The 17,561-nt window shown below is 38.2% G+C and overlaps 3 protein-coding genes across 5 annotated transcripts; all 3 read right to left on the bottom strand.

Moving 5' to 3' along the window:
- Positions 1-1,597: 1,597 nt before the first annotated feature.
- tnfrsf9b (tumor necrosis factor receptor superfamily, member 9b) lies at positions 1,598-4,227 on the bottom strand. 2 transcript variants are annotated; one of them, XM_057362199.1, is made up of 7 exons: positions 3,947-4,227; positions 3,454-3,573; positions 2,625-2,759; positions 2,476-2,545; positions 2,193-2,371; positions 1,825-1,950; positions 1,604-1,738 (listed from the first exon to the last, which is right to left on the bottom strand). In XM_057362199.1, the coding sequence occupies exons 1-7, from the start codon at positions 4,080-4,082 to the stop codon at positions 1,608-1,610; spliced, it is 897 nt and encodes a 298-aa protein (XP_057218182.1). In that variant the 5' UTR covers positions 4,083-4,227; the 3' UTR covers positions 1,604-1,607. The 2 variants fall into 2 exon arrangements, with proteins under 2 accessions (XP_057218183.1, XP_057218182.1); XM_057362200.1 differs by lacking the exon at positions 1,825-1,950 and having other exon boundaries at positions 1,598-1,754.
- A 201-nt stretch (positions 4,228-4,428) lies between these two features.
- On the bottom strand, positions 4,429-12,328 carry fam83e (family with sequence similarity 83 member E). Of its 2 annotated transcripts, XM_057362194.1 has the most exons (10): positions 12,032-12,328; positions 11,152-11,647; positions 10,689-10,835; positions 9,042-9,166; positions 8,254-8,688; positions 7,599-7,652; positions 7,453-7,509; positions 7,119-7,341; positions 5,250-5,426; positions 4,429-4,988 (listed from the first exon to the last, which is right to left on the bottom strand). In XM_057362194.1, exons 2-10 carry the CDS (start codon positions 11,617-11,619, stop codon positions 4,800-4,802), a joined length of 1,875 nt encoding a protein of 624 aa, XP_057218177.1. In that variant the 5' UTR covers positions 11,620-11,647; positions 12,032-12,328; the 3' UTR covers positions 4,429-4,799. The 2 variants fall into 2 exon arrangements, with proteins under 2 accessions (XP_057218177.1, XP_057218176.1); XM_057362193.1 differs by having other exon boundaries at positions 11,152-12,328.
- Positions 12,329-13,006: 678 nt separating this feature from the next.
- On the bottom strand, positions 13,007-17,547 carry emp3a (epithelial membrane protein 3a). Its single transcript, XM_057362201.1, has 5 exons — positions 17,444-17,547; positions 16,035-16,123; positions 15,538-15,640; positions 15,276-15,416; positions 13,007-13,620 (listed from the first exon to the last, which is right to left on the bottom strand). Exons 1-5 carry the CDS (start codon positions 17,502-17,504, stop codon positions 13,445-13,447), a joined length of 570 nt encoding a protein of 189 aa, XP_057218184.1. The 5' UTR covers positions 17,505-17,547; the 3' UTR covers positions 13,007-13,444.
- Positions 17,548-17,561: the final 14 nt, after the last annotated feature.

The raw sequence follows: 17,561 nt of genomic DNA, 5'->3' as shown, positions 1-17,561 counted from the left end.
ATTCGTGTTTAGTGTTCATAGTAGATAAGTCTGTGTTTTATTTCATTCAAAAAGGCAGAACTGATAATGCATCTGGTGCTTTTTTGTTTTTTTTCTTATTAGCATTGGGTAATGAAATGTTGTGACTTGATGGAACCCATTACAATAAAATAAGTATACTTCAAGATTTTTTTTAAGTAAGCGAAGTTCAAGAATATTTGATGCTTTTTGTAGGTAACACTTGTTCTTCTTAGTGTACTATTTCATTACTACGTAGGATTAAATTGACACACTTTTTTGTTTTTAAAACTGTGCTTTTTAGTAGGCGTATACTTCAAGTGTGCCAACCCTGTTTTTCTGAGTACATAATATTTGACTGAAAGTATGCGTTCTTTATTTTGTTTAAAAACATACTAACAGCACACGTGTATTAACTTTTTTGTAAGTGAGACAGTAGACTCTCATAAAGCAAACGCTCTTCATTAAATGTTGTTATCACTGAACAGGCTTGACGCCAAGACGCCATTCTTTTATTTTCAGTTTGTTAATGGACACAATATATTTAATGTGTTTGTATATGTTTTACTTTCAAAGAGTTTTATTACACATTTGTTTTTAGAAATGTGTGTTACGTATTTTCATCTCCAAATTGTAAAAAGGAAATTCTGTGTGCGTTTGGTATCGGGAAAAACTAATGTGAGGTCAAGAAAAGCCCTCTGAAATCATTTACAGGAATTTGAAAGCCAGGTTTTTTGCAGTTGGAAATTCAGTGGATTTGAGAAGATGCTCTTAGGGGGAATTCTGATGGTGTAAAATTTAATATATCAAACATGATGATGTCACTTCCTGACAGCCTACAGTATTTCATTGCACAGGTCTCTGCACCCCCCACACATACTGTAACCCGTTGTGCGTGTGCACGGTGATGACGTCAAGAACACATCGCTATGCTGAAACATTACAGCTCACCTGTACTTATGAATATTTTATTCATGAAGTTTTTATGTCTGTCGTTTTCTATCTACAGGTCTGCAGGTAACTTGAGTTACATTTTCATAATAAAAGTCCCCACCGATTTTAAGACTTTTTATTTGGTTTACGTTGTCTTTAGTCGATAGAATTTTTTAAAAATCGTCTGAAATTCTGACTTTGACTTATCAAGAGCACAACATCATTGTTGTGAATGTTTGCCCAATGACCAAATATACATTGCTTCATGTGGGAACATCAAGAGAATTTTTTCTTTTTTCAATTGTTGGTCTTGAATCTAAACGTGAAAACATTTTTCAAAAAGGCACACAGAAAAAAGCGACTTATAGTTCTAGTCATAAACATAAATCATGCTGCATTCATCCAAAAGGATTCGCTAAAATAAATAGTAAACACATCTTACATACAGTAGTCACAGACAACTAAACAGTTGTTAACGTTAAGACTTTACACTTGGTTGTGCTTTAGTTCATGTTATTCTACATAAAAGCTTATCTTCATAATATATTTTAATATAATAATTATTTCTCATTAAATACTCACTGAGAAGTGTCACAATGAAAAAGCTACAATTGTTATTTCCTGTTCCTGTGAAAGAATGATCAGCTACACAATAGTGATGACGGAATGAAGCACTTTCATCCAACTAAAGGCATGGCCTTGTCTTCTGAGACCAGCGAGGACATGGACGTCTGACTGCTGGCACCGTGTTCCTGCTGTGGAAAACAGAAACTGCATTCTTCAGGTTGAGCTGTCCGAGTCTCTTCTGCTGCAGAACATCAATCCTGGATGTTAGAAACCATGTGCATGAAGATTACATGTATATATAAATAATAGCGTAAAAAGTCAATTTACCAGTTTGAGCTTTCTTTGTACCCAGGGGTTTGTCAAAGGTCTTTCTTTTCCACTCCAGGTACAGGATTGTGAAAATGGGTATCATTACACAGAGGAGCCCAAAAGTGACTAAAATAGCTATGACCTCTGTGGAACATTTAAAATAAAGTAAATCACATGTTCTTATTGACATCGTTTTACTATTGACAATGTTTGACTCTTGGCATCCATAAAGTCAATCTGGAAAACCAAATTGTGAGGTGATCCACATCGAATCTTGTGAGGTTACCCACATAGAATCTGTGTTTGTATGTTTATTTTTTAAGTAGATTTAAACATGTAAAAGTGTTCAAGTTAAGAGTAAGAATATGCCTTTCTGTCATACGTACTGCTCTCTACGGAGACGCTGCTGTTGTCTGGTGGAGACACTAGTGGTTTTTGATCTGACGGTGATTCTGTTGGTGTGTTATCTGATGAAGTGGTTTGGTCTGGTTGTCTTTTAGGCCCACAGACTACATTTGACTCGACCGTTCCAGGATCAGTAATTTGGTGGTCTGGCTGTGTACATCTGTGGGTTGAAAGATAACTCATAAGCATGGCTTGTAATGTGCAGTGTTTTATAAAAAAGGAAAACAATCAGATAACATTAGACGAAAGAAGAATACGTCATACTTTCTCCATTTAATACAGGATTGATGAAGTTTGTCATTGTATGTTCCTGGAGGACATGGTTCACACTTCCCTGTATTCACAGAAGATCTTGCGGTCAGGTGTGTTATTAACATGAAAAGATATGTTAGGTATTTGTATGTCAGACTCACTGTCTTTAGGCTGTTGTCCTTTGGCACACTCCTGCACACAGAACGAACACTCTTCATCCCCGCAGCGAAAACCCTGCGAGCATTCACAGACCGTATCACTGCTGACTGAGCATCTCACCTTCACACGCATCAAACCTGTGGTAAAAAAAAACGAAGAGAGCCAAACATCATAACCACCATTATGAACTATATATGATGGCTATATACAGATGGCTCAATGTAAACAGGTGCTTTGTTTCTAAAGCTTTGTCCTTTTGTGTAAAACAGACAACTTTGAAGTTCTCCTCAAGCTACAAACATATTTTGATGAAATGTTGTCCTTATTCTCTAGATTCTGTACATTTTTAGAAAGCAGTTAAAAGTCTAAACTCTTAAAAAGACTTCCCCTTACAAAAATAATGTTATTCAAGTGTGCTATTAGTATACTTCTTTAATCTTTAAAATAAGAAAGCCTTTCAGTCTACTTTGCATGCACTTCTCAGAAATAAACCCAAAATTATTTTTGGCCTTGTAATCAATCTATATTTGGAGACATGGTGTGATGAATGATAATAAGAATACTTGGTTTGTAGGGGTGTTTTCACATTTTTTAATTGAGAGTAGCCTTTTCAAAGGTATAGGTATACTCAAAAGATGTGCTTCAAGTATTGAACTAGTAAAATATACACTTACTTAAAAGTACACTACTATTAAAACAGTACACTTACAAGGAATCAATGATGTTAGTATACTTACTACATAAAGTATACTTAATAAAAAGAACTTGAAGTATACTATTTTTTGTAAGTGTCAACATCATTAGTCAAAAAATACATTTAGCACACTTTACCTATGCATTGAGTACACCTGAGACAGTTCTTCTGACTTGTATCTGAGATGTAGGTTTCATTTCCACATGGAGCACACAAAGCGTGCGGGTCTGGACCACAGTTATCGATGAGATGGTTTCCTTCAACAAACACACAGTACTGATGAGTATAAAGCTATTCTCTAAGAGCAAACTGAGTACTGAACAGACCTTTACTATAAATTACTATTGACATGGTAGTTCTGTTGTAATTTGAAATAACTGTTTGACTGTTTACACACTATGCTTTTTATAGTACATAGCACTCCAAAGACAATGCAACGTATACCATTGTATTGCCTTGATACATGTTCTGATATCGCCGTTAACTCACCCTTGTACACTTTGTATTGTAACCTGTGTTTTTTATGTTTCCAAGTTGTTTCTCAAGTAACTTTTTAGCCTGACCTTTCCCCCCTTTTGTAATTATTTGCCCATCAGCACCAGTCCCTGTGTTGTCATTTTACTCACTCACCTGGTTTGCATTTCTTGCAGCACACGTTTGTGGAATCCTTTTCCGTACCCCAGTCCTGACATTTCGATTCCACTCCATGTCTTACAGCCAGAACGGAGAGCGCAAGGAAAAAGACCAATCCATGGAGCAGCCTCATTTTACAGTAAACATCCAGCTGATAACTCACAAACGTCTCTGAAGAGAAGTGCTCACTGCTCACGATGAGATCTTCTCTAGCAATGAAACTTATTTAGGGGAGAAGTGAAACCACATTTGTAAGTTCCGAAATGTCACGTTTACACCCACAACTTATAGCGCACGCACGCACGCACGCACGCACGCACGCAGTGACTCATCTGCATTCGGTGTTGGGTTTTTTCATAAAAGCTGAAGCCTTTAATTTCATTTCTCAGTTTCAAAGGGTAATATCACTATTATTCTCAAACTGTGAAGCAATTTTTGTCATTGTCTGCTTTCGAACAACTTTGTTTGACGTCACCAAGTCCTTTTATTTTTCAGTCCCTCAACTCAAGCCACCTGTCATATCAGTTTCATCAACTGTGATGAAAAAACATTAGGTTATATGTATATAACCATATAAAAAACTCAAAACATCTTATTTCGTTAATAAAATATAACAGTAATATCATATATACTTTCATTTATGATAAGTCCATCTTATTTTTCAATATCACACGTAGCTAAATAAAAAATCGTCTGTCAGTCTCTTGTTGTATTTCTGATGAATATTTATTCTCAGAAAGCAGTAAATCCCCCTTTTACCAGCAGCACCAGTTTATTACAGTGACATTTACACGAATTTAAATAGGTGGGAATTATTTTAACACTGGTGATGTCATTGTCTGGGGTAACATCAGTGCTCCTCCTCATTTCTGTGGCTTTTATAGCTAGACCTCCACGACTCCCTCTGCAGGCCGAGGGCGGAGCTTCTGAAAGTGGGCGTGAACACATTGGGCATACTCCTTAATAATCCCGATTTCACCTCATCGTTGCGCTTCTTCATCAGTGCCAGCGCTGGCGTCAGAGGAAGATTATCACAATTCTAAAAAAACAAAGAAAAATGTGTAATTTAAGTATTTATTTGATTATACACAAAATCAGGCGTCAACCTTACATTTTTTAATACATTTTTAGTGAAACAATCTGTTGCCACAATTGCCAGTTAAAAAATTTAGATGTACAGTAACCAGTCAACAGAAAATTTGGAATTGTTTTAAATGTAAGAACTTTTGATGTTTGTATACTTTGTTTTAAACATATCTCTTAAATAGACAGCTGGTGTCATCATGTGAAATTCTCTTACAGCGGTTCGAGGATTTGCTGTGTTGTCTGTCCGCTGGAGGTCCAGGGTGGACTTGCTGAACCCGGGTGTGGGGCCGCCGTCGGTTTTCTGCTGTCCAGTGGTGCCGAGTGCGTTCCTCCTCTTAAATATATCATTCAAAGTGCTGAAAGTCTTGCTTCGGGACAGCTCTGAGGACTTCTGTGAGAGAAACAACCAACAAATGGGAACAGAACAGGGAACAACAAATGGAAACAGAAATATTAAAGGGGTCATTTGACACGGCTAAAACGCATATTAAGGTTCGTTTTAGATGTAATGCAATGTGTATACACGATTTAAGGTTGAAAAACGCTGTATTTTCCACATACCGTGCATGTTTGTATCTCCTCTTTGCCCCGTCTCTCTGAAACGCGCTGATTTTTTACAAAGCTCATGGCTCTGAAAAGCGAGGTTTGCTATGATTGGCCAGTTAACCAGTACGTAGTGATTGGTCGAATACTGCAAGCGTGTGACAGAAATGTAAAGGCTATCCTGATTTTGCCAAGTGGTTGATATCCTTAGGGCAACATCATGTTGACCCTGGGACAACATTTAAATCAACCAATCAGATTTCAGAAATAAGTTTACAGTTTATTTTAAGTTTTATTTTTACAGTTAATTTTAAGTTTATTTTAATTTAAGTTTATTTTAAGCTTCTAGACCATTGTTTTTCACTTATCATTTCCCTCTGATTTTAGGGGTAAGTTATGGTTAGGGTTGGGGTTTGGTGTGGGTTTAGGTTTTATTTATAAAAATTTTGTCCTTAGGTCAAAAAAATATGTTGCCCTGAGGACATCAACCACTTGGCAAAATCAGGTCGAGCGAAATGTAACGCCTCTTACCATATTTGGAGCATCAGGTTCCTCTTCAATTGTACTGACAGGTACGCCCACCTTACTTGCGTATACATTTGGGCGGTCTTAGTCAAATCATACCATGAACTGACGTGGATTTGTGGGGGTGTGGTTACACGAGGCGTTTCAGACAGGTCTGGGTGAGCATTCGCTTTTAGATTGAATGCATCTTTTGTTCCGAGACTTTAATTTTTGCAATTTTACGTGTCTAATACATGCATGGGCAACTTATAACACACCAAAGACAAAGGAAAACACATATTTGCGCCATATGACCCCTTTAAAATACAATTATCGAATAAATATACTGTAGCCGTAAGTGGCAAGCAGGTCTGGACAGATCCTGTAAATAATATGAATACTGTGACTATTTCTGAGGTGTTTTCTAAAAGTTTTGTTGGAATATTTGCCTCCCTTAACACCTCACTTAAATAACTTAACCATGGTTTTACTATAGGCAGGGGCGGACTAGCCATCTGGCGTACCGGGCGTTCTCCCGGTGGGCCGCTAACGTATGGGGCCGGAACGGAGGCGTTGGCCGTATTATAAATGCGAATGCATGCAACGCGAATGCAAAAGACACGTATGCATTCAACCCCCCCTCCCGTCGACAGATTCGGTGGAGGGCCGATGCGGGCCTAAAAATGCCAGGGCCGATTTTTTTTTCCAGTTCAGCCCTGACTATAGGCTAGTTACCATAGTTTTAGCATGATATTTATGATATTTAAGTTGAAATTAAGTAATATTTTGAATTAATAAATGCTTTTACATGACTTTAACTCATCAAAATAAATCAATTTCAACCTATTTTCAGAAGTTACAAGTCAACATTTAAAATTAGGTAATTATTTCCATTGTACCAATTTGACAATACATACAATTTTAAGGCAGCAATTTTTTACAGTGTACTGTACTTTTCTGCATAAAAGTCATGAGATTCATTTGTTAGCCATAAACATAACTTTTCACATTTTGTATATTTATGTTTTATATTTACCTTTAGGTTAGGTTGTTTGGTTCCATCTGGGTTCATAGCATCTCCTAAAACTCTATCCCTCCTAAGGAAAGGCTCTCGTCTGACGGAGGGTCCGATGTCTTCCTCTGAGCTTCTGTCTGATCTGTGGGTACGCGGTTTGTATAAAGGAAACCTCTCTTCACTTTCGATGGTCAGAGGAGGAGACGGCCGGTTGTATGTGATTCTCTCAGGTATTTGTATCGACCTGTGAATGAAAGACAAGCATGTCATTGTGAGCATACATCCATGCAAATATTTGTCTAGCTGTCTTGGTTTTTATCTCTCTATGGGTTTTTTTAAGTCTGTTAATATTTACCTATTTACTGGCTCAATGCCATGAGGGATCTGGAAGTCTCCAGGTGAAAACAGTCGCCTGAAAACACAAACACAGACGTTTCTCAGCGCAAAACATACACTTAAGAAAATACTGTTAGTTTATAAATCTTGTTAAGTGATACCAACCTTGACCTTTGATATTCTGGATGCCTGAGGTCAGACAGAAACATTGAACCTAATCTGAAAGAAAGACGAGAGTAAATCGGTGCTCAGAATGTAGTCAGAAATTTTATGAGATGTATCAATTTCGGTCAATATAATTGTATTAGTTGCGTTTATTTCTTATACTTACCAAACTAGTAGGATTTACTTATTTTTTGTGTTTATTTGCACAAGTTCTAAACACACTTTAAGTTTTTAAAAAAAAAAAGTATTTTACTTAATTCTTTTGTAACGTTTTTTCACACTGTTTTTTAAAAGTAAATTTTACTTAAAAAACTGCGTGCAAAAACTTGCACAAATAACACAAAAAATTAAGTTAATCCTACTAGTTTTTTAACAGTACAGGGCAAAAATTATGACAGACAAAAATGAATGTCTAGTTAATGATAACATTGTGTCAGGACAGAACCAAATTTAAGTATCGTTCCTGTTTCTACACATTCAAAACTTGTTTATTTTGTTATTTGCGCAGTAACCTTTGAAGACAAAAGCATACAAAAATTGCGCAAAATTTGTATGAACTACTTTCTGTTTTCTTTTGTTTGAAAGGAAAACATTCTGTAAAAAATCTTTTTTCTCACATGACACAACAGTTTCCAGATAACTTTTCATCACGTACTTGCCCTCCTCGTGATGTCCAGGCAGAACTTTTGGAGTAAACTCATTGTATGGAAGCTCCCATATTCCCGGATGTCTGTCCAGGATCAGAGGTCGATGAAAGAACTGCATCTCTCCAACATCAGGCAGATGACCTGGACTTTCTGTGAATCTATGGATGACCCCCATAGCCTCCCAGTCCAAGAAGATGTCGGTCGGTGGAGGCGGAGGACTCGCCACAAACTCTGTGAGTTCGATCTTGGCGCTGCTCAGATTCAGAGGCTCCGGTTTACAGTTGCTTTGAGGTTCATGAGCTGGTTTTTCAGTTTTACACGTGTCTGGGATCGGGAGCGAGGCGGCGTAGAGGATCCGAAACTCCCGGTCGAAAGATTCCACGACTGGGCCGCTCATAACGGTGACGATCTGACGGTGCAGGTGAGCATCAGTCCAGGTGAGACTGAAGTGATTAGAAAGATTTCGTGACAAATCTGCTCTTTTAATGGTGAACTATATTTAATGTAAATCATACTTAATTTAATTTAATCACACTCAGAGACAGAAGAATGATTCTCTGGCCAGAACTTTTTAATTGTGTAATAAAAGGAAGGTTTAGCCTAGTGGTTACAAATCTGGGATGGGAACCAAAAGTTTGTTCAAATCACTGAAAGTTCCCATCTATGTGTTCTTAAGCAAGGCGCGAGAATACTGGAGGCAACTCCAGAGAATATGTGCCACAATTTTGTGCATCATCTGCTAGATGTACTGTTATTTGATTCTTGGCCAATAACTTTGAATAAAATTGTGTTTTACCTGTAACTCCCCAACATCACCGTCTCCAGATCCACCAACACGAAGTTGTCCTTCATCTCCCCGACCACCATCTTTGTGTCACGCGACAGGAAACTTTTACCTCCAAGAACACGCACCCTGATGTTCTGAAACACATTTATTTATTTTTTAGCAGATGTCTTTATCCAGAGCAATGCACAAATGAGAGAGCATTTAACATTTTGTCAATGAGCTAACAATAATAGTCTACAAAACCGTGTTTACAAGTACGCAAACCCCTTTAAAAGTGTGCTATTAGTATACTTCTTTTAAACAAAAAAGTCCTTCTCAGTAATATTCTTAAAATTACACCTAAGCATTATTGACTTGATACTGACTTGATATAGCTAATTAGTTTATACTTATACTCAATCTTTTGATGGATATATACTAAAATATATATATATCCATCCAAAATATACAATGAAAAGTATACTTGGCCTGTAGTTGTGTTTTAATTTAGTAGTCTATTGAATACTTTTTTCATAGTTTTCAAGTTAATAAAGTAACAATATAATATATAACATAAATAATATAATAAAGTAAACTCTAGTAAACTGTCAGTATACCTGCAATTCTCCCAGAAAAGCACGGCAATGCGAAAGAAATAGCCCGCCCACTCGCCAACCGACGAGCATAAGAAGACCCGCTTATCAATATTGGCTGCACTGCGTCAAGATTGGCTGCGCTGTGGGCCTGCAGCTGCAGCTCGTTACTCTTGCGATAGGGAGAGAAGTTTGAGGTGTGTTTGTTCAGGGCATTTCAGTGATGGACGTAATATAAACGGTGGATATAACACTGGATTCGGAGATCGTTTGAAACTGAAAGATGGCGAGGTACTGCACGCGGTAAGTCAAACGAAGTCAGATGTTTGTTCTTTGTTGGCAATCGGCATGTACATGCATAGTGTAAAAAACACGAAGGCATTAATGCGATGATGTGTGCTCGTGCTGTAGTTCCGTCCCACTACCTGCCTCCAGCAGCTCGTGATTTTCGGGAAATAATCGTATAGCTGTTTCTCTCTTTTATCAATTTGAACAAACTAAATAATACATCGACGTATGCAATACTACTGTATAGGCACTCGAGATTAATATGAGATTGGCAGAAACTGAGTGTGTTACCCGATCTTTAAGAATGAAAGATTTTATTAAAACGTCTGAGTTGCTGTTTCATGGACAGTGGGCGTTTGTGTGCATCCATTCCACCAGCACATGCTAGTCATCTGTACTGGATGAATGTAGAGAAACCTGTTCACGTCGGCTTTGAGAGCTGCCTCAACAGCTCCTCAATCACACTTAAAGATAGAGAGTGAGAGAGAGAGAAGACGAAGAGTAATATATGGCAACAGACAGCGTGTGATCTCGTTAGGTGTGTCCTGTCTTTTGTTCCGAGGAGCAGCCCGGTAAGTCTAAGTAATGTAAGTGTAAGTTAGTCTTTTAAGGTGTGCATACATATTTTTGTTATAGATGTGTGATGTTTGTGGATCAAAGGTTGCAAGCGTACTTGAGGATCTTTCTGAAATCTGATGCACTATGAAATATTTTATCGAAAAAGGACAATCATTAGAGGGATGATTATCTTGTTTTTGTGTTGTGTTGAGTCATTTATGAGTATTTATCAACTCACTGCATGTTGAAGTTGCTGTGGAAAGCAGTTTTCCTCCACAGATCTTCGATTGAGGATGATGTAAACCGGAACACCCCGGGACGCTGCATACTGGAGGTCAACAATCACAGCACAGTCTGACAATCTCTCCGTTACTATGGCGATCAGCTGCTCGACACAAACATCAAATTATAATCGATAACAATTTCAGTCTTAAAAATAGACTTTAAGGATACACTCTTAATCATAAAGGTGCTTAAAAGGTTCTTCACAGCGATGCCTTAGAGAAGAACCATTTTTGATTCCACAAAGAACCGTTCTGTCAAAGGTTCTTTAAAGAACCATCTCTTTCTTACTTTTTTATAAGGTTCTTCAGATGTTAAAGGTTCTTTATGAACCAAACGATTCTTCTATGGCATCGAAGAACCTTTTGAATCACCTTTTTTTAGTGTAATTAATAATTGAGCTCAGCATCTGGCACTACCTTTGTGGCTCCTTGTAGAAGTCTTCTAAGAACTTCTCGAATGGACGGCCCACCCTCTGCGGAAGGGTTGGTGTAAACATTAACTTGGCCAATATCCATCCAGCTGTTCCTCTCCGGCCATCCCAGCTCCAAACACGGTGCCGAAGTGTCCGACTGTTCGGGAAAATAGCGTCCGGAAAGGTCATCCACCTCAGAACCGACCTGCGCCTCGCCATTGCCATCCTCCAGCGCCGCATCGCCGTCTTGATAGTTCTCCGTCCACCTGGAGACCTCGTTCACCTCCCCGGGTGTGAGGAAAGGTCTGATTTGCTCAGTGTTGAGCTGGCTGTAAAAAGCTTCGGGCCCTGAACTGACAAGACTCTCCAGACAGTACCTTTCAACCTCGGAGTGCTGGTAGTCTGGACTGGATGGCGCCAACGGAGAAAAGATGACGTTCTCATTGAGACTTTGCTCTTGAGAGTTTGACATGTTTGGCGGCTTCAACCTGATGATGATTCTAGAAAAGCAAAATTACATTATAAATCATGCTGGGGAAAAAAGACTGGCAGCGGCTCTGGCGTCCTTGGATGAGGAAGTCGGCAAATGATTGAAATAGTTGAGGTTCTTCTTCACGCGGTGAAGACGTTTAACCCCTGACTGTACCGTCAGCAGAAAAGCACAACGGCCCGTGAAAGAATCATCGTCGTAGGCCTTGCTGAGCTTTGAAAAGAGATCGCCATTTAAGAGATCCTTCCAAAGTGTAGTCCTTCAAGAACCTCTCAAACATTTGTATATCCATATTTGATGAACAAATCCAAAAGTTCATGTATGTTGCGATAATGCTGCACAAACAGATCACAGATTGTGTAAGAGAAGTTTGAGCTGCGAACAAACAACTCACCTCCTCCCTGTTTCACTCACACACCCTCACTGGCCATTGATCGTTCCTGTCAAGTTCTGACAGATCGCTGTCTCCAGGTCTCCTCCCATGCTCGATCGGGTGTTGAGTTACTCGCCGTCGCAAACCACGAAATCCTGAACTGCTCTTGTCTTGAGTCATCAAATAATGGGCTTGAAACATCCGTCCCCAAAACAAGAAACCCTCTGCTCGCCTTGGCCTCCAGTTTCCCGTCGTGTCTCATTGACGGCAGATTTCAGGCTTTGGTAAACACGCTGAATGTCTCTCTCTCTCTCATGACCGGTTCTACCAGACGAACGAGTCTACTCTAGGGAACAGGGATCGAGACCTTTTCTTTCCTCTAAGCTACAGTCAAAGGGGGGTGAGGCTACACCCACCCACCCAGTGCATGGGCTCTGTTTTGTTGTTTCATTGCATTTCAGATTATAATTGATATTGTTTGTTTAATGCTCAGCCATGTGCAGACAAGGGTGTTGCAATCTGTTTGTCACGTGGGCGCGTTTTTAATCCATTAAATGTGTGATGAGTTCACTTAGTGTGCACGTTCCTATCTGTGCATCACCTTTCCTGTTGACAAGTGTTAAATAAACTTTGTCTAGATAGGATCTGTGCATTCAAAAGCAGAAAATGTTTGGAATGTTGACATGCTGAAAGATCACATGCGTTCAAGCATATAAGCGCAACCATACACATTTATTCAACGTAATGTGCAGTGGTTCCTGTTGTCATAAATTGTGAGTGCAGGTTGTTATTAAATGACAAATTTATGTCTAGTTATAATTATTATGTAAACCACTTAATACACAGAGTACATCGTGACGCAGTTAATACCAAACAGGTTACTAGTGGACACCTGTTCATCCACCTGAGCTACAACATTTTGTGCTGAGATTTCTTTTGTATTCGACATGAAACGATGAATTGGACATTCGCTTAGATAAGCACACGTTAGAACATGAAATGCACATAAAACTACCGTTCTGCTTTAAACAAATTGTTTTATTAGGTATAGAGAATGCATATATTTATAATGTAAAACAGTACAAAAGATAAAATAACAATTTTCAAGTTTTGAGTGAATGATCTGAATAAAACCATCCATACGCAGTCTCATAAAAGTTTGGATGATTGTTTTTTACTGTTAAGTATCTAAATCCCATTTGATTATCATAAATTTAAGAAGGAAAAGTTTCCCACTATGGGAAAATACAGCATGTCTGTTTATCAAAAAGCAGCAAAGCAGGTGTCAGGAATTTGGTCCTGCAAACTAAGAATTGGATAATAAATTATAAAAATAGCAAGCCACAAACAGTTTCTAAAATAAAGCTACAGCTTCATGTCGTTTCTAAAGCAAAGACTAAACTAAAATGTGCATTAGGGATTTTAGAGAGAAAATCAGGCCCGTTTGCGCAGGTGGACATAAAGGGCTCCACTAACAAGTAAGAGAGGCACACAGACCCAGGCCAGTATGTAACAGAAACCAAATCGACCCATCTCAAGCTCACGAATATCCTGAAGAATCTCTTTCCTTTGAAATGTGTAGATAAGCACAGCTGCAAATGCTGCAAAACCTGCATGAAATCAGAGAACATGACATAACGTGTGAAACTGAAGAGTGGCCACAAGGTGGCAGCACAGCACGTTTTTACTGTAACAAATCAGGCTGAACATTTTTCACGGATTCGAAAAAAACTGATATATGATATATGACATGCGATCAGTGATATGATGTGATGTAAGGTACTGTATAATTGACGACGGGCCGTTCAATTATTCGAAGGTAAATGCACACCCCGAGCCGTTATACACCTTCGGGTGTGTATTAACTTTTGAATAATTGAACGGTCCGGAGTCAATGATTCCGCTTATACCACGGTTACCACACCACAGGACATTGTTCAAATGTTTAATTTCAATGTTTGTCATGTTATCGTCTTTAAAATGCTGTTGGTGGACTACTTTCTTGCGCATCTCATTTCCATTAGAGCGAACGGACTCGGAAGCTTGAGCCACGTGTTGTGTGTGTGTGCGTGCGTGCGTGTGTGTGTGTGTGTGTGAGAGAGAGAGATCGCGCGCACACCTGCGTGTTTGCGGTAATGTGACAGAAAAGCCAGTGATAATAAGTTATTTATTCCTCTTATTGTTTCTATCTTCAGCAGTAAAAAACTTTTGAAGAAAAACTCGCAAACTTTTGAAGAGTAGGTCTATCAAAATACATTTGTTATCAGTTATAATCAGCATGAAGTGGAAAACGAACAAGTAGGCTATCAGTGTTTATTAATGCATTTTGTTTTTCCATTGAGTTATTTTATTTATTCGATTTCAGTATATGTATTTTTTGTTTTTGAAATGCTTTGTTTATTGAAATGAAACTGCACACGTTTCCATTAACAGTAAAGTTTGACATTATAAACGTCAGATCAAGAGCAGGGTGCTGTGTGCGGTGATGGCCTGTAGGCTACACTATAACCTCTGTTGTTTAAACTTGGCGAAGTGATATGGAACTGTAATGCGGCCAGCAGACCTGGAACACCTTCATAGAACGTTTGTCAACCAATCAGATTGAAGTATTCAACAGCCCCGTGGTATAAGATATGATCTGATATATACTTATAATGTACTCTATGATATGATATGATATGATATGATATGATAGCAAAATTGAGACTTATACTAAATAAATAAAAAGGCAAAAAGAAAACAAAGACTAAATCCAGACTAAAACCCAGCTACAGTTTTTTTATACAAGAAATAATCCTACACAGAATGTAAATAACATTCTTTAAGAATATAACCTTGATATCTTTCATATTGACTGGACATGTTAACAATTGAAAATGTTTTCAGAAGCCAATTTCTGTTTATTGTGTGTGTGTAAAATAATAAAAAAGTATTGTCAATAAAATCATTAATTTGAGTAATTATCATATTTCTGCTGTCAAACCAAAACCTTATATTTCCATGTTTCATTATTTTTTTCGTAAATAATAATTCGCTTGAACAACACGATATTTACTTACTTAAAAATCGTGTTTTTCAGGTTTCAGTTCGAAAGCAACGATATAAATGAAAACTTAAGTACTGTATCTATCATATACATTACTAAACATACATTACCTGTTTTTATCTTTTTTAATTGCTTTAATGCGCCTAATCTCATAAATAGATTAAGCAACTTTAGTCCGGATTTCACAGATGGGGTCACATGTTCATAGAAGTTTATTACCTGCAAACAGCTGACATAACCCGGTGAAGTAGAAAAGACCTCCCTTAGACATAGTGAAGAGCTGCCCGAGAAACACCATGAATGAAATCGAGGACAAGACCACAGACAAGATCATGAGAGCCTGGACTGACTGCAGCCATTCTGAGAGAGAGAGAGAGAGAGAGAGAGAGTTCATCACATCTTTATAACTTTTCTTTACAATTGAACTACACTCAAATAAATTGCCTATAGGGTATATTACATGAGTTTGTGTGTTTCTTACCGCTCTCACTGGCCGACGCACACAGCCAGGTCTCACTGCTGTTGTCAAACATGCATTTATACCAGAGATCTGTCTTCTCAACATCTCCCCAAGACCACCAGGACTGAAACATGAACACATTACAGTATAACACTTTACTGGACAGTTTTCATGTTACACATATCACATGTTTCGTGACTAATCTAGATCAACTGAACATTTCTAAAAATGTGAATGCATGAAGCTTGTCTAATTTCATTTACTTTGCATGATAGCTGATTTTGCATCTTGTGATCTCATATTCATCAACTTACAATATTCCAAGACATCTGCACAAAAACATCTCTGACTACAAAATGTCGCACATCTTGTCAGTTGGACATGATGATAAACTCTATGCGAGATTAGATTCAGAGAGTAGATTCATATCTACCGAAATAGCAATGATCTAGTATTGTATGTTGTTTTTAAAAGAAATGACACCGTGTGACATCAGAGTACAGTGAGATTTGACTGACCTTCTCCATGGTGGCAATAAACAGCATAGCCAGAGTGACCAAATGCAGAACGGTGACTGACATCAGCAGGAACGCCATTTTGGTAGATCCTGCATAAGAAAAGTTTCCAGTTTAAAATAACATCTCATTCTCTCACATGGGAAAATGAGGACTGGTAAAAAGGCTTCTGATCTGCTTGACATTAGGGAGCGCTGAGTAAACATCTCAGTTCTCTGTCTCTGAGCAAGAAACTGTTTTCCGCAGTTCTATCTGATAGAGAAAGTCATCTCACAGGCCATCTCATCCATCCATAAGATGTCAAACGAGGGTCTCTGCCCTCAGCTCAAGGAAAGATTTCCAGTTTATTTATTCTGCTTTAAATGACGCCATGGGCAAACGGCATCATTTCCAGGCAAACATTTAGGACTGACGTGCAAACTTTTATTCATGCGCTGCAGTGTTGCTTCGCTGCCATCATGGCTAAAAATGAATTTTCACCTCATCGCGAGAAGCTTTTCCATGATCCTCTTTCCAAGACAGAAAACACGGCTATACCGCAAATGCTCCTTTTCCATTGACATGAGATGAATGAGAAGAAATTCAAACGAATCAAAAACGACTTCTGCTCAAATTTCTCCTGCAACAAAACGTCCATTCATGACTGAGCACCGCGTGTCTTGTTTTGATCGACACACTGATGGAAATTTGGGAATTACACAACGTGTAGAGCCTCCAAACCCCAAGATTCCTCGCCCTCTATGTCACCACTGTGTGTTGTTACTTCGTGAAAACTGTGAGCATCTATTTCCAGAGCAGAAATCAAGAGCTGGCTTTAACTCATAAACATTCTTTAGCTGTTTTTCATTACACTGACCCCTAAATCTTTGTGTTTACATGAAGAAGCTGGTTGCGTTGTGTGCCATAGATTCAGACTGTTATTTCTCTTTAAACTACAGTACTTTACGTCTACAAAACATTTACAAAATTCTTAAAGCAACGCCTGTAAAAAAGAGGACATTACAAGAAAAACGGTCACATGAAATCAAGCATGTAGTTTCAGTTCAGTTTTTTATTTATTTTTGGATGAATAATGATTACATAATCCTCTATGATAGGTCTGATAGGTTACACTTTGTCTATAGTCTTTATTGTACATGTATAATGTTCATTGATGGGTGTGTGTACAAACAGTACATACACAAACATACATACAACTTAAAGACAGCCCTTATACATGCATACTGTAGCTATCTCTTTATATATTTTTTACCCTGAACCTAATCCATAAGAAGTTTTCTGATGATATCATAGCAGATTTTGCCATCAAAACAACACAAGTCTCGATTGAAGTGTATATAAAAAGTTATTGTTGGTTATGTAATGTTACACAGTCATCACAAAGCATTTAAAAATGTCAAAATGCAGCTTACCTTGTGCGGTTGTGCCAACAAAAACTTCTCTGTGAGATCTTGTGTTATTTCTGCTACTCATAGCCGGACTCCTCCCCTCTCCTCTGCTCCACACACTCACTCTGTCCGGTTGGGAAAA

This window comes from Triplophysa rosa, linkage group LG20 (genome assembly GCF_024868665.1).
Source record: "Triplophysa rosa linkage group LG20, Trosa_1v2, whole genome shotgun sequence".
NCBI lineage: Eukaryota > Metazoa > Chordata > Actinopteri > Cypriniformes > Nemacheilidae > Triplophysa > Triplophysa rosa.
This window is presented reverse-complemented; position numbering and strand designations above follow the sequence as displayed.